The sequence below is a fragment of the Mustelus asterias genome, chromosome 6 (assembly GCF_964213995.1).
Source record: "Mustelus asterias chromosome 6, sMusAst1.hap1.1, whole genome shotgun sequence".
Taxonomy (NCBI): Eukaryota; Metazoa; Chordata; class Chondrichthyes; order Carcharhiniformes; family Triakidae; genus Mustelus; species Mustelus asterias.
In genome coordinates this window covers 45,092,095-45,106,512 of record NC_135806.1, presented here as the reverse complement: position 1 = coordinate 45,106,512, position 14,418 = coordinate 45,092,095, and the positions used below count along the sequence as shown (strand labels likewise).

The following is a 14,418-nucleotide window of genomic DNA, read 5'->3' as shown; positions in this document are numbered from 1 at the left end:
TGGATCTCATATGTTTGGTGTCCACTTGCTGCACAAACAATAGATATAAATTCTCTAATCTCTCTACTGCAATGAGTGCCATCTTCATGCCTGGAATTTGTATTTTAAGGATGCACAGTGATGTTTTTGCAGCATTTCTCACTGCATTATTGCAGGGAGCTGGGGATGAAACTAACAATGATATTAAATATAATTTTTATTTCTATTACTTTTCATCATTTTACAGATACAGACAGTACTGCTTTGAAAAATATAGAGAAAATAAACACACGTAGTGCTTATATATTTTTTTGTTGTTTTGCAGCCCAAGCCACGTCTTCAGCGGGGTGGAAGCTCTGCATCCCTGCACAACACCCTCATGAGGAACAGCATCTTTCAGCTAATGATCAACACTCTGGATCCACTTGCTGAAGGTAACCGACTACACTCTGATGTGAAACTTTACACATAAGGAATTGCTTATGGTTTAATATGGAAATTTTACAAAGAGGTTTGCTTATGTTTACTGTACTTCACCTTTTAAGTGGTATTCACTCTGTCTTTATCCTGTTGTATCAGAACATGAAGTGATATTTGCGACTGAAACAGAGCAGATTAAACACTGCTAGGTCTTTCCTTTCCCCCAAACTTGCCCTCGGAGGAAAATTGCTGTGAATTGCCTGAGCATTGCAGCGTAATCTTCAGAATCCATTGAAATATAAATTCAGCTTGAGCAGTATAGGGCAAAATGGACGACAGCAAATTGATAGTCCGTCTCGGAATCCTCCTGTAATTGAAGTTAATGGAATAGGAAATCAGATGGAGTGGAAAACAGACTGTCATAAGGCAAGTAGAAGAAACAAAAATTGAATGTCTTCTGTGGAGGGCTTGGTTTTCTTGAGTGACTAAAATCAACTTTGTTCCACAACATGGGTAATTTCAAAACTTCTCCTGTTAGGATATCATCCTTCTGAGAAGGCTGGCTGGATACTTCAGTGAGTCGCGTTTGTGGCATTTGGTTGTGGTCTGTGTTTAATGGTTGGAAGGTACTAGCAGAATTGTTACTTTGAGGTCACAAACATAAGATCTCAGTTTCAAAAATATTAAAAGGTTTTCCTTCACCCATAACATCCAACTCATGAAACATAGCCTTGTCTTATCAATATAGCCGTGGTATGCTGTTCACCTCCTTTGTAGTATTAAAATCATACAGATATGAGCAATAGATTCAGATTTATTCGACAAGGTAAGTGTTTTTTAATCACAGTTTGTCTTTTGTAATGTCTTGTACAGATATCTGTAGTTGTGGTTTGCTAAAAACACTGATAGTATATTTACCACAAATGCTATTTGTAACTTTTCTAAAGCTGCTGCTTTAAAAGTAATTATTGTGCACTTTATTCTCCAGGAAAAAGATGATAATGGGGGAAAACATTGTTTATTTGCTATCTTCAGTCGGATATATAGTCTGCCTGACGTGCAGTGCAACTGTCATTGCAAAGATGCATGTTAATCCAAGCATCAAAATCGTATCTATACTGTGCAACATTTATATTTTCCACATCCGGTATCTTTGTGTGATGTTTTAAAAAAAAATGAGTTTGCTCAGTTAGTGGTAAATTGAGTTATTTTGTGCTATTGGTTTAAATCCGTCTGGAAATGAATAAATTCATTTCACTTGAAAGTTCATCAAGTATTAAGGAACAGAAACTTTCCCTTCATTGCTCATATCTGTATGATTAAAACACTGTTTGCAGTAGTTAGAAGTATTAACTCATTGTACTAACTAACGCTGTTTCCTAAGAGTACTTAATTGAGTTTGGCAAAGACTATATGTTAGAAATGTTGACAGATGACAAAGCCCGGTCAAAAATAATTTAATTTTTCCAGTGTGATCAATCCTGAACAATTAAGGTGGTCGCAGTTTTTTTTTGTTTTGGCTCCTTTATGATTTTATTGTTAATTTAAGGAAAAATCTAAATTGTTATTGAAATCTATCCAGACTCTCTCAGCTGACAGTATCTCAATAAGATGAAGAAGCTCTTGCCAAAGTTGAAAATATGTTTTCAAAAGACAACTGAGTGTCATTCTAACCAAATGGGCACGTTTGATTTGGTCGTCTGTTCCACGATTTTACTTTACTTTGTATCCCGCCCAGAATTTGAATCCCAGTACAACGATCAATCTCCTACAGTATTGAGGCTGTCTCCAAAATGCCATCATCCTTCAAAGAACTGCAATAAGTACTTGTATTCTGTACTGGCAAAGAACTTGGAAGAAAATAATTTTTTGAACTTGCCCCCTGTGTACATTATTAGAAATGAAAATAGAAAATGTGGGAAATCCTCAAGAGACACAGATGCATTTGTGGGCATTAAAAGATCACAGAGCTGAAACGTTAACTTTGTTTCTCTCCCCCTAGATGCTACCTGACCTACTGAGCATTTACTGCATTCACTGATTTTACTTCGGAGTTCACAATATTTCGCTTTCACATTATTAGAAAACCTTTCTTGAATAAATAAAATATAAGATGATGCTTATGAGTAAATAGATTAAGCAGACATTTCTGAGTTGGGAACAACAAAATAAGAGATCTTGGTTTGACTACCCTAGTGATTGCCGGATCGAAGTGTTCAATAAAATATTGAATAAGTCAATATCTCATGTTTCCATTTGTTGCTTTAATTAAAAAATCAGCAAAACAATTTGCAATAAATGAAAACAAGCCAGCTAATCGTGTAAAATGTCTGTTAATGATATGAACTACCGGAACGTTTCCAGGTTACTAAAGGGGTATGCAAATAGAGTAAAGCAATAAAATCAGCACTTATGGTGCAATTCCTCGTGCAAGAATTCCAGCCCCTCCCCTCCCCTCCCTCCGTCCAGTGCAGTCCTATGGAAAAGATGTCTGGAACCATTTGAATGGTGTTGATGAAAGACACACCGCAAGCAAGATGCCATGGAAGAAAGATCAGTTCACAAAGACCTTCACCCCTACTCAAGCTATGCCAAATGAACGGGTTTCTCCTGGATCTATCAATGGTGTGGACGAAATGGAGGGAGATGAATTGGTAAGTACTAAGTTCTCAGATATTTAATCATCTCAAGCTTTGTAAAGTGCCCCATCCAAACCATTTTATCTTAAATTATTAATCACAAGACACTTGTAGCTACACAACTAGTTAAGTATATAATTCTAACAATTAGCAGCATGCTATCCTAAATTATACACTGTGGCAAGCCAGACATCATTTAATGACAAAAAATTACCTATACTTTACATTGTATTGATTGCTTTATTATACACCAGTCTAATCTGACGACTGAAATTTTAACTGTTTATTCTTTCCATACAGATTACGCTTTCCATCAAGCACAAGTCATTGCTCCGCCATTGGAAAGCCTGAGACATCACTAGGAAGACCAGTCACAGCCTGATCAGGATATCTAGGGTCTCTAATAATTTGGATTAATGAATTGTTGCCATCAGAAATAGGCACTTAACACTGCTTCTGATGCACTTTTTTTTATAAAACCCAGATGGTACTCAAGTATCTAATCCTACTACACATAGTGTAGAAATTCACAGCCTGGTGTGCTGTGTCAAATCAATTTCCCCACCAATATCTGGACAACCTTATTCCTCCAATTGATCAACCCAAAGAAGCATTTCAAGCAATCCAAGGTCGATGGTCTTCCCAAAAAAAACAAATATCCCAGATGAAAAGCAGCTTGAAAGAAAAATATAATTTCCTCATTCATTATTTTTAAATAGAGATGGAGATTTTTCCCCAAGTTTCCACACAATAACTGTTTGCTCATGTGTTAATTTTGATGGCCTAATTTCATCATCTAAATCTGATAAACGAGTTTGAGGCCTCTCTAACACAGCTACTCTGGTCATCCAAACAAATGTTATACAGAATAGCAGCTTTACACTTCTCATTTCTCTCAGCTAGGTAATTTTGCAAGACTCTAGGGATTTAAAAGCAAGTTCCTCACTATGGGCTATTGAGCATGTTGCAGTGAAACCTGGCCAGGAGCCTTTGAGCTCCTCAAAATTCATTGGCATAATTTCACCAGATATGTGGCAGAAACTTTATTTACCCGGGTAAGCGACTTCCGTTACACTTGCGGCAATTTGCACCAGTGGGGAAGCTCCAAGGAAATTCTCAGCTAGAGAGTCAGAGAGAGCCACTTACCTCAATATCTATTAACAAGATCAGCTCAAATGGTTTCAGTAAAAATAAACTTTGATTACAGCAACCAGAGGCAAGGGTTGCCCAGCATATATTACAAAGAAATCAATTTGCACCTCCCAGAGGAAGCATAAAATAAAGTCCGGAATACTTCTGTGGATGCTTTTGAGCTTGAGACAAATTATCATTCCTATTTTTATACCCCCAAACATCACATTATCTTGATTACAGTTAGCCCAATGCTTAGCTATTCTAACTGAATGTGGACAGCCTCAGTTATTTGAAAGAATTTTGGTAGGAGGAACAGATGTTACTTGCAGAGAGGTTTGCTAATGTTATTGGAGAGCGTTTAAACTAGATTTGCAGGGGGATGGGAACCAGAGTGCCAGAGCAGATAGTGGAGCAGGGGTAAAAAGACAGGTTAGTTCAAGCAAAATCACAAATGGAAGGGTTGAGTGTGGTGGAAATAATCTTTTGAGGTGTGTCTATTTCAATGCCAGGAGTATTGTGGGGAAGGCAGATGAGCTGAAAGCGTGGATAGACACATGGAAATATGACATTATAGCCATTAGTGAAACTTGGCTACAGGAGGGGCAGGACTGGCAGCTCAATGTTCCAGGGTTCCAATGTTTCAGGCGTGATGGAGGCAGAGGGATAAAAGGTGGGGGGATGGCGTTGTTGGTCAGGGAAAATGTTACAGCGGTACTCAGGCAGGATAGACTAGGGAGCTTGTCTACAGAGGCCCTATGGGTGGAGCTGAGAAACAGGAAAGGTATGACTACATTAATGGGGTTGTATTATAGACCACCCAAAAGTCAGCGAGAATTGGAGGAGCAAATCAGCGGAGAGATAGCTGACAACTGCAAGAAACACAAGTTGTGATAGTAGGGGATTTTAATTTTCCACATATAGATTGGGACTCGCATACTGTTATAAAGGTTTAGACGGGGTAGAGTTTGTAAAAGGTGTTCAGGAGAATTTTCTACATCAGTATATAGAGGTGCCAACTAGAGAGGATGCGATACTGGATCTCCTATTGGGAAATGAGTTAGGGCAGGTGATGGATGTGAGTGTGAGGGAACACTTTGGATCCAGTGATCATAATGCCATTAGTTTCAACCTGATCATGGATAAGGATAGATCTGGTCCTCGGGTTGAAGTTCTGAGATGGAAAAAGGCCAAATTTGATGAAATGAGAAGGGATCTGGGAAGTGTGGATTGGCACAGGCTGTTCTCTGGTAAGGATGTAAATGGAAAGTGGGAGGCCTTCAAAGGAGAAATTTTGAGAGTGCAGAGTTTGTATGTTCCTGTCAGGATTAAAGGCAAACTAAATAGGAATAAGGAACTTTGCTTCTCGAGGGAGATTGTAACACCGATTAAGAGGAATAGAGCGTTATATGAAATGTACAGGCAGCAAGGAGCAGATCAGATGCTCGAGGAGTATAAAAAGTGCAAGAAGCTACTTAAGAGGGAGATCAGGAGGGCTAAAAGAAGACATGAGGTTGCTTTGGCAGACAGAGTGAAGGAAAATCCAAAGAGCTTCTATAGGTATGTTAGGAGCAAAAGGATAGTGAGGGATAAAATTGGTCCTCTTGAAGACCAGAGTGGTAGACTGTGTATGGAACCAAAAGAGATGGGGGAGATACTAAATTTTTTTTTGCATCCGTATTTACTGAGGAAACGAGCATGGAGTCTACGGAAATAGGGCAAACAGGTAGGGAGGTCATGGAACCTTTACAGATTAAAGGGGAGGAGGTGCTTGCTGTCTTGAGGCAAATCAGAGTGGATAAATCCCCAGGACCGGACAGGATATTCCCACGGACCTTGAAGGAAGCTAGTGTTGAACTTGCAGGGGCCCTGGCAGACATATTTAAAATGTCAGTATTCACGGGGGAGGTGCTGGATAATTGGAGGGTGGCTCATGTTGCTCCGTTGTTTAAAAAAGGTTCCAAAAGAAATCCAGGAAATTATAGGCCAGTAAGTTTGACGTCGGTGGTGGGCAAGTTATTGGAAGGTGTGATAAGGGATAGGATCTACAAATATTTGGATAGACAGGGACTTATTAGGGAGAGTCAACATAGCTTTGTGCGTGGTAGGTCATGTTTGACCAATCTATTAGAGTTTTTCGAAGAGGTTACCAGGAAAGTGGATGAAGGGAAGGTGGTGGATGTTGTCTACCTGGATTTCAGCAAGGCCTTTGACAAGGTCCCTCATGGGAGGTTAGTTAGGAAGGTTCAGTTGCTAGGTATACATGGGGAGGTAGTAAATTGGATTAGACACTGGCTCAATGTAAGAAGCCAGAGAGTGGTTGTGGAGGATTGCTTCTCTGAGTGGAGGCCTGTGACTAGTGGTGTGCCGCAGGGATCGGTATTGGGTCCATTGTTGTTTGTCATCTATATCAATGATCTAGATGATAATGTGGTAAATTGGATCAGCAAATTTGTTGATGATACAAAGATTGGAGGTGTAGTGGACAGTGAGGAAGGTTTTCAAAGCTTGCAGAGGGATTTGGACCAGCTAGAAAAATGGGCTGCAAAATGGCAAATGGAATTTAACGCAGACAAGTGTGAGATATTGCACTTTGGAAGGACAAACCAAAGAAGAACATACAGGGTAAATGGTAGGACACTGAAGAGTGCAGTTGAACAGAGGGATCTGGGAATACAGGTACAGAATTCCCTAAAAGTGACGTCACAGGTGGATAGGGTTGTAAAGAGTGCCTTTGGTACATTGGCCTTTATAAATCGGAGTATCGAGTATACAAGTTGGAGTGTTATGGTAAGGTTATATAAGGTATTGGTGAGGCCAAATTTAGAGTATTGTGTACAGTTTTGGTCACCTAGTTACAGGAAGGATGTAAATAAGGTTGAAAGAGTGCAGAGAAGGTTCACAAGGATGTTGCCGGGACTTGAGAAGCTGAGTTACAGAGAGAGGTTGAATAGGCTGGGACTTTATTCCCTGGAGCGTAGAGGAATGAGGGGAGATTTGACAGAGGTGTACAAGATTTTGATGGGTATAGAGTGAATACAAGCAGGTTTTTTCCACTGAGGCAAGGGGAGAAAAAATCCAGAGGGCATGGGTTAAGGGTGAAAGGAGAAAAGTTTAAAGGGAATATTAGGGGGGGGCTTCTTCACGCAGAGAGTGGTGGGAGTGTGGAATGAGCTTCCGGATAAAGTGGTAAATGCTTTTAACATTTAAGAAAAACTTGGACGGGTTCATGGATGAGAGGGGTGTGGAGGGATATGGTCCAAATGCAGGTCAGTGGGACTAGGCAAAAAAATGTTTTTGGCACAGACAACAAGGGCCAAAAGGCCTGTTTCTGAGCTGTAATTTTCTATGGTTCTATGTGCAGACTATTTCTTAAAAGAAATTCTGAAGTGTAAATATGCAAAGAGACCTGGGTGTCCACATCAATAAGTCACGCGCAGGTGAAGCAAGCAATTAGGAAGGCAAATTGTAAGTTGGCCTTTATTGCAAGAGGATTTGAGTTAAGGATAAACAAAGTTTTGTTTCAGTTGTAATGAACCTTGGTTAGACCTCACCTAGAGTACTGTTTGCAGTTTTGCTTCCCTTCCCTTAGGAAGGATATTACTGAGGGAGTGCAACAGAATTTACCAGATGTGTTCCTTAGATGGCGGGCCTGTCCGAGAAGAGAGATTGGGGAAACTGGGCCTGCATTCAATAGAATTTCAAAGTGATGTGATCCCATTGAAACCTACAACATACTTATGGGTGTAGCGGCAGGTAAGATGTTTCCCTTGGTTAGGGAGTCTAGAACCAGGGGATAAAATTTCAAAATAAAGGGGAATCCTTTGAGGAATAGAAACATAGAAAATAGGACCAGGAGGAGGCCATTCAGCCCTTCGAGCTTACTCCACCATTCCTTTATGATCATGACTGATCATCCAACTCAATATCTGATCCTGCCTTCCCCCATATCCTTTGATCCCCTTTGCCCCAAGTGCTATATCTAACTGATTCTTGAAAACTTACAATGTTTTGGCCTCAACTACTTTCTGTGGTAGCGAATGAGATGAGAATTTTTAAAAATCAGAAGTTTGTGAATCTTTGGAATTCTCTACCCCCAGAGGGTTGTGGAAACTCAGTCAATGAGCATGTTTAAAGTAGAGATTGACAGATTTCTAAATAACTACGATGTAAAGGAATCTAGAGAGAGGGTAGGGAAAAAGACATTGAAGTAAATAATCAGCCATATTTGTTTTGAATGGGTTGAATGCCTGACTCCTCCTCCTCCCTTCCTTTGTGCCCATTGCTATTTCCTCAGCATTCTCATTATCCAATATTCATTGGAACATGTTAGTTCTATGGGGATAAAACAATCTTGAGGAAAACTATTATTTGTAACGTGTTGTAAATATAATGGTTGTGAATGAGACCTATAGAATCATAGAATCCTACAGTGCAGAAAGAGGCCATTCGGCCCATCGAGTCTGCACCAACCACAATCCCACCCAGGCCCTATCCACATATCCCTACATATTTACCCACTAACCCCTCTAACCTATGCATCCCGGGACACTAAGGGGCAATTTAGAATGGCCAATCAACCTAGTCCACATATCTTTGGACTGTGGGAGGAAACCGGAGCACCCGGAGGAAACCCACGCAGCTACGAGGAGAATGTGCAAACTCCACACAGACAGCGACCCGAGCCGGGATTCGAACCCAGGTCCCTGGAGCTGTGAAGCAGCAGTGCTAACCACTATGCTACCGTGCCGCCCAATGTGGCAAGATATAATGTGCAAGAGATCAGTTGCCCCAGGAAAATAAGGCAGATTGGTGCTTTCAGTTCATGTTGTTGAACTAACATAGTCCTGAGTTATAAAGACACAAACATTTTGTAAATTAAGTTTGTGTCTTTATATGCCCTGTTTGTGAACAGAACTCCCACTCACCTGATGAAGGAGCAGCGCTCCGAAAGCTAGTGGCTTGTGCTGCCAAATAAACCTGTTGGACTTTAACCTGGTGTTGTGAGACTGCTTACGAGGTGGATTGGGCCTTGCTAAATTGCCCCTTAATATCCAAAGATGTATAGGTTAGATGGATTAGCTATGATAAAGATGGCATCCAATTTGTGGCAGAAGTATGCGCATGCTCATTGAATGCCATTGTGTTCCCGAGTTGCCCAAACACTGGGAACTACTGTTGGTGCTCCTTGTGTATTAATGCACCTGCTTGTTTTTTAACTACAGATGTCTCAGGATTAGAAGCCAGCCAAAAGCCACTAGATCCCACTTAAGGCAAACAAAATAAACATTGTTACTGTATATTGGCAGTAGGGAATTACTAAAACAACCATATTAGTTGTCTAAGTGATTGCACTAGTATAATGTGAGAGAAATTCAGCATTTTAACATGCATTTTGCATGCAAGGCGTTGCAAATTCAAATTTGATTCTTATCCATTTTATATTAGCATAAGTGCTATCTAGGAAATGAAAATGGAACAAAAATAGATACATGATGGAAATATAATGTGCAATCCAGATAGTGAAGACAACATTTTAAATTACGGCAAAAGGAAAGGTTTCAGATTCAATCCCTTGTGCTGAATTATCTGACAACATCGGAACAGGATTAGACTATTCAGCCTCTTGGCTCTGTTCTGGCATTCATTGAGGTCATGATTGATTTGTACTTTAACTCCATTTAGCTGCCTGAGCTCCATATCCCTTGATGCTTATAACCAGGGTTGTAATAGGAACAATCTTGCTGGGAGAAAAACCTGTTTAAAATGTACATTATGCTCACTTGTTGTTAAATTCAGGACATGCAGGAAATCCCTACTTTAAGGGTTCCGATCTGAAAATCCAACCATCACTTTCCTGACTCTGGAGAAATACATTTGTGTTCAGCCTGACTGTCACGTGGTCGTACGTGAAGAATAGACAATTAACTGAGGTAGCAGAACATTGCCAGTTCTTGCAGCATACCCTTGTGTGAATAATCTTTAGAAAATGAATAAAGAAAGTCAAAGCAAAATGTCAACTGCACCAAATGCTCCAATTTGATATAAAAATTCTGTTCCATTTACTGAAACATTTGTTATAGATTTACTGTACTTCAGTGGCATTCAATACACTATTGTAGAAGCTAAGGCCCTATCCAATAGTCCATTAAAATGGCTTTTACCATATTTTTCTTACTAAGATAATGGCCATGAACTGTTGTAGAGCACTACTTGTCAACAAATGTTCACAATTAACTGCTCTAATCTCGTTCATAAGTGTCGAATATGTAGATAACGCTTACTCCTTCAGATTATAGTGGCCAACTTGCACAGCCTTCCCTATAAACAACATGCCAATGAATTAGTATTTCTTTTCTGATAAATATACAGCAGTAAAAGCACCAGTTTGGTTTGAGCAATTTAGCAGAAATGTGCTATACGTTTTTTTCCTCGTCTTTTGCATCTGGATTTTTGGGATTTTATTTTATAATATACAAGTTTCAATCCTTTTTGAACCAAATTAGACATGAAAGAACTCCACCTACTTATGCTATCAAACAGCTTGGATTTCATTTATTCTAAATGGAGAGATTTCATCAACATCACCATGTCAGTGAGAAAACATTCACATCTGAAAAGAAGTAGAAACTTTTTATCCATTGTCTGCGTAACAGGGGAAGCAGAAGAAGGTTTCCAAAAGGGACATGTGGACAACACAACCTCACAAATAACAACATGCCCTTGGATCAGACGGCAAAACACTGGAGGGCCAATGAGAGATACTGTTGAGGTTTCAGAATAATAAGGATAGATCATCATGTATGGATGTGTGATGAAATTCATAAATCGTTCACTTCTGGAGCACTCAGCCCCTCTCTCTTGAGCAATATATTTTTAATTGAGATAAATGTTGCATCACAATGCATTAATTCTACCCATCAAATGCTAAAAGACAAACTGTACCTTTGTAGATCTTGCATATACTTAGCCATCATGGCAGTCCATGGGATATTGATCTGTTTCCAAATAATCAATATCCTATCAATTCCATCTGTCATCCGTATGCAGTGTTTAGCTTCTGCGTCTTTATTGCACTCAAAATATTCACTATTTGCAGGTCAGTGTTGGCATTCCAGTTGCTTTTTTGAAATGCTACTTGAATGATTTGATTGGTAATGTGACTCTCACATAGTTATTGCAGAAAATAATTTGGGGAGAAGTTATTCCATTTTCCTTCCTTTTCCCCATACACGTTAGAAATAAAATGTAGCTTATAAACCTTATAGACAAACAGATGTTTCGTTGTTTTGTAGCAAGATCTAATCTGGTTTAACTGATTCTGCTCTAAATAAACAATTACAAAATACAACAGCCAAATTCCTTGGAATTGACTCGAGTAATCGGTTAACATTGCAGAAACTCCTGGGTAACATGTAATATCTTTAAACAAAAGCTGCAGGTACATTGTGAACTAATTTTAAGGACATAGTCCTGATGCACCATGCGTAGTTGGTGTGATACAGTATTTGAGCTTGCACATTTAAACTTAAAATATCGTTTAGAAGAATAATTTGTGCTCAAATTCTGGAGTGGTGTTTATTATCACCCAACTCAGTCAAGAAATGCTGCCAACCAATCCAAACTGTTACCAAATTGGATCTGGATTAAGGAAGGAAGGCTTGTGTCTAATGTGAATAGGGGTGGATAGTTCACTCTAAATGCATTTTTATTGGATAATTGATCTAATACTAATCAAAGAAAATTGAAATAGTTGTAGTAATGAACAATTATAAATTTTAAGTTTTTGATGTTTGAGAGATTTGCAATAGAATTTTCAAATGGAACATCTATATTTTGAATTATCTGGTTGAAAAATAAGTTTCCATCCTTTTGGTTGGTAAGATTTAAATTTTGCAATCATTAATTTTAAAAATAAATGACAGGCAATCATGTGGATTGTTTTGTAGCATGTGGGGAAAGCAAAGTGAATGGTGCATGTTCAAGGATCACAGGCCTAACATTTTTTTCTGGCTGGCTTTTCATTACTACCCACGAACCGTTCCGGGAGCTGAATGAGATGAAGATAATCTGATCCCTCTGTTGCATTGTAGACTCGACTTTGGAGGAATTCCATTTCTTTTTTTTTGGGGGGGCTGTTCTTTTTATTAGTATATGCAAAATTTCAAATCGGCACAATAGCTTGATTTGTACAAAAGCCTTAAAATACAACCATTATTAAATGGTTCAGTGCATTAAACAAAATAAATTATAAACTTGATCTTTCCTCTGGAAGGTAGACTGTAGGAAAATTGAGCAGAAGACAGAAATCTGCATATTTTCAGAAATCATTGTGTACGTCAATTTTCTGAACTTTACATGTTTATGAATGATGTACTTAGTAAATTCGTGACATTTTTCATGGTATTGATTATTTTTGTTTAACAAGATGGTCACCTACTTTCCTAATTTGAACATTGATGAATCTGTTGCAGTAATATTCTAAATTCCATATTTTAGCATTCACCGCTGGTCTTTAATCCTCTGATTTTTGGAGCACTTTACTTGTGTGTGCCGGCCGCCTTAAATTGCATTCTGCTGCTTCCTGATTCTTTAATCTCTTATTTTGCTTTTTGCTCATTTGTCTTTTTTTTTACTGTGATGTTGTAGAACTTGGAGCATATGGAAAACTAAAATATTATGACTCAATGACAGAAGAAGGTAAGAACTTCAACATCTTTCTCTGTTACATTATCTGTAAAGTCATGAACATGCACATTCTTATTACAATAAAAATTCATTTTAACAACGTACGTGTCTCATTGTGTCATTTAACATTTTCCCTGATCTTCACTACATCTTTACATAAATGTTTCATTTGTTTGTGTATTGATATAGCAAATATAAAATGTGGTGATGTTACAAATATTTTAATGTAAATTAAACTGTTGTTTTTCTTGGTTAAAAGTGTTTCAGTCACTTCCTATGCCTCACTACTTCCTTGTTTTCTATTGAGCTCCATTCCTCAATAAAGTAACCTTCACCATCTCAACTCTGATTTTGCAATTCTGTGTTTGTGTGTATGTGTGTGTGTGTCTATCTTGACCACAAAATGTGATCTTCCTCACCCGTAATCAATTAAATAACTTGCTTCTAAACTGGAGGCAACTCACTCGAGGTTCTGATGCTGTTAAAATGTAATTTTGCCCCTCAATTGACTGATTCATTCCGGTTCCAAAATGGTATGTTTTCGTTTGATCCAATTCATTGAAGAAATCTACTACATCCATGTTTTGGTTATTGCATTCACCACTACAGGTATGACTGAGTCTAGAACAATGAGATGAAGGTCTCTTATATCAACTGGTTGTCAGGGTCAGGCCTAAAATGAGACTGATAATTCTCAATCCAGCTCCTACTGTGATGTGGAGATGCCGGCGTTGGACTGGGGTGGGCTCAGTAAGAAGTCTCACAACACCAGGTTAAAGTCCAACAGGTTTATTTGGTAGCACGAGATTTTGGAGCACTGCTTCTTCATCAGATGAGTCACCTGGTGAAGGAGCAATGCTCCAAAAGCTCATGCCACCAAATAAACCTGTTGGACTTTAACCTGGTGTTGTGAGACTTCTTACTGAGCTCCTACTGTGCGCAAGTCTATAAAACAAAATTGTTCATGATTTGTGCTGGTTGGCAAAATAGCAGTCTTCGTCAAAACGTAGTTTGGGAAATGAAACTTCATACCATCCAAGGGGTGCTCGACTGAGGTTAAGGGACATTTAGTGAGGAGCCTTAGCCTAAACTTAATATATGTATGCATCCCTGAGGAGTTCTTGATGACCTTGGGTGTGTAATGTAAATTTTAAAAAAGTGTTGTATTCATGTTTGAGAAGGGGTGGCTACATTTCTATGCAAATACATTGCTCAGAATTTACATTTTTCATCATTCTACCACATCTTCCTCCACAGTTTCTTCCAACTAGGAAGATGAGCACTGGGCTGTCTTGGACGTTCTTACATTGAAACTTGATTCATTCTCCTTCAGCCAGGAAGGTGCAAAGTTATTGATGTATTTGTTAACATAGGAGCCCTGCAGATTTGATGGTAATTCTTGTGTTTCAGGACAGACTTTGTGATAATCTCACCCTTCTCCACCCCAATTAACTTTCCTAAAACTAGGACAGAAAATAAGCACACTCTCCACTGTGCTGCCAGCGTTTGCCTACCTACCTGTTGCCTACCTGTAAATTGGAATTTTTGAACTGAATGTTGT

At 38.9% G+C, this 14,418-nt stretch overlaps 1 protein-coding gene across 1 annotated transcript in view; it reads left to right on the top strand.

The window, feature by feature from the left end:
- Positions 1-14,418, top strand: part of LOC144494654 (sodium/potassium/calcium exchanger 2-like) — a 285,657-nt gene that overhangs the window by 185,593 nt on the left and 85,646 nt on the right. Inside the window, exons 3-4 of the mRNA XM_078213857.1 lie at positions 305-413; positions 12,819-12,869. Of these exons, the coding sequence (XP_078069983.1) occupies positions 305-413; positions 12,819-12,869 (160 nt within the window). The remainder of the gene's footprint in view (positions 1-304; positions 414-12,818; positions 12,870-14,418) is intronic.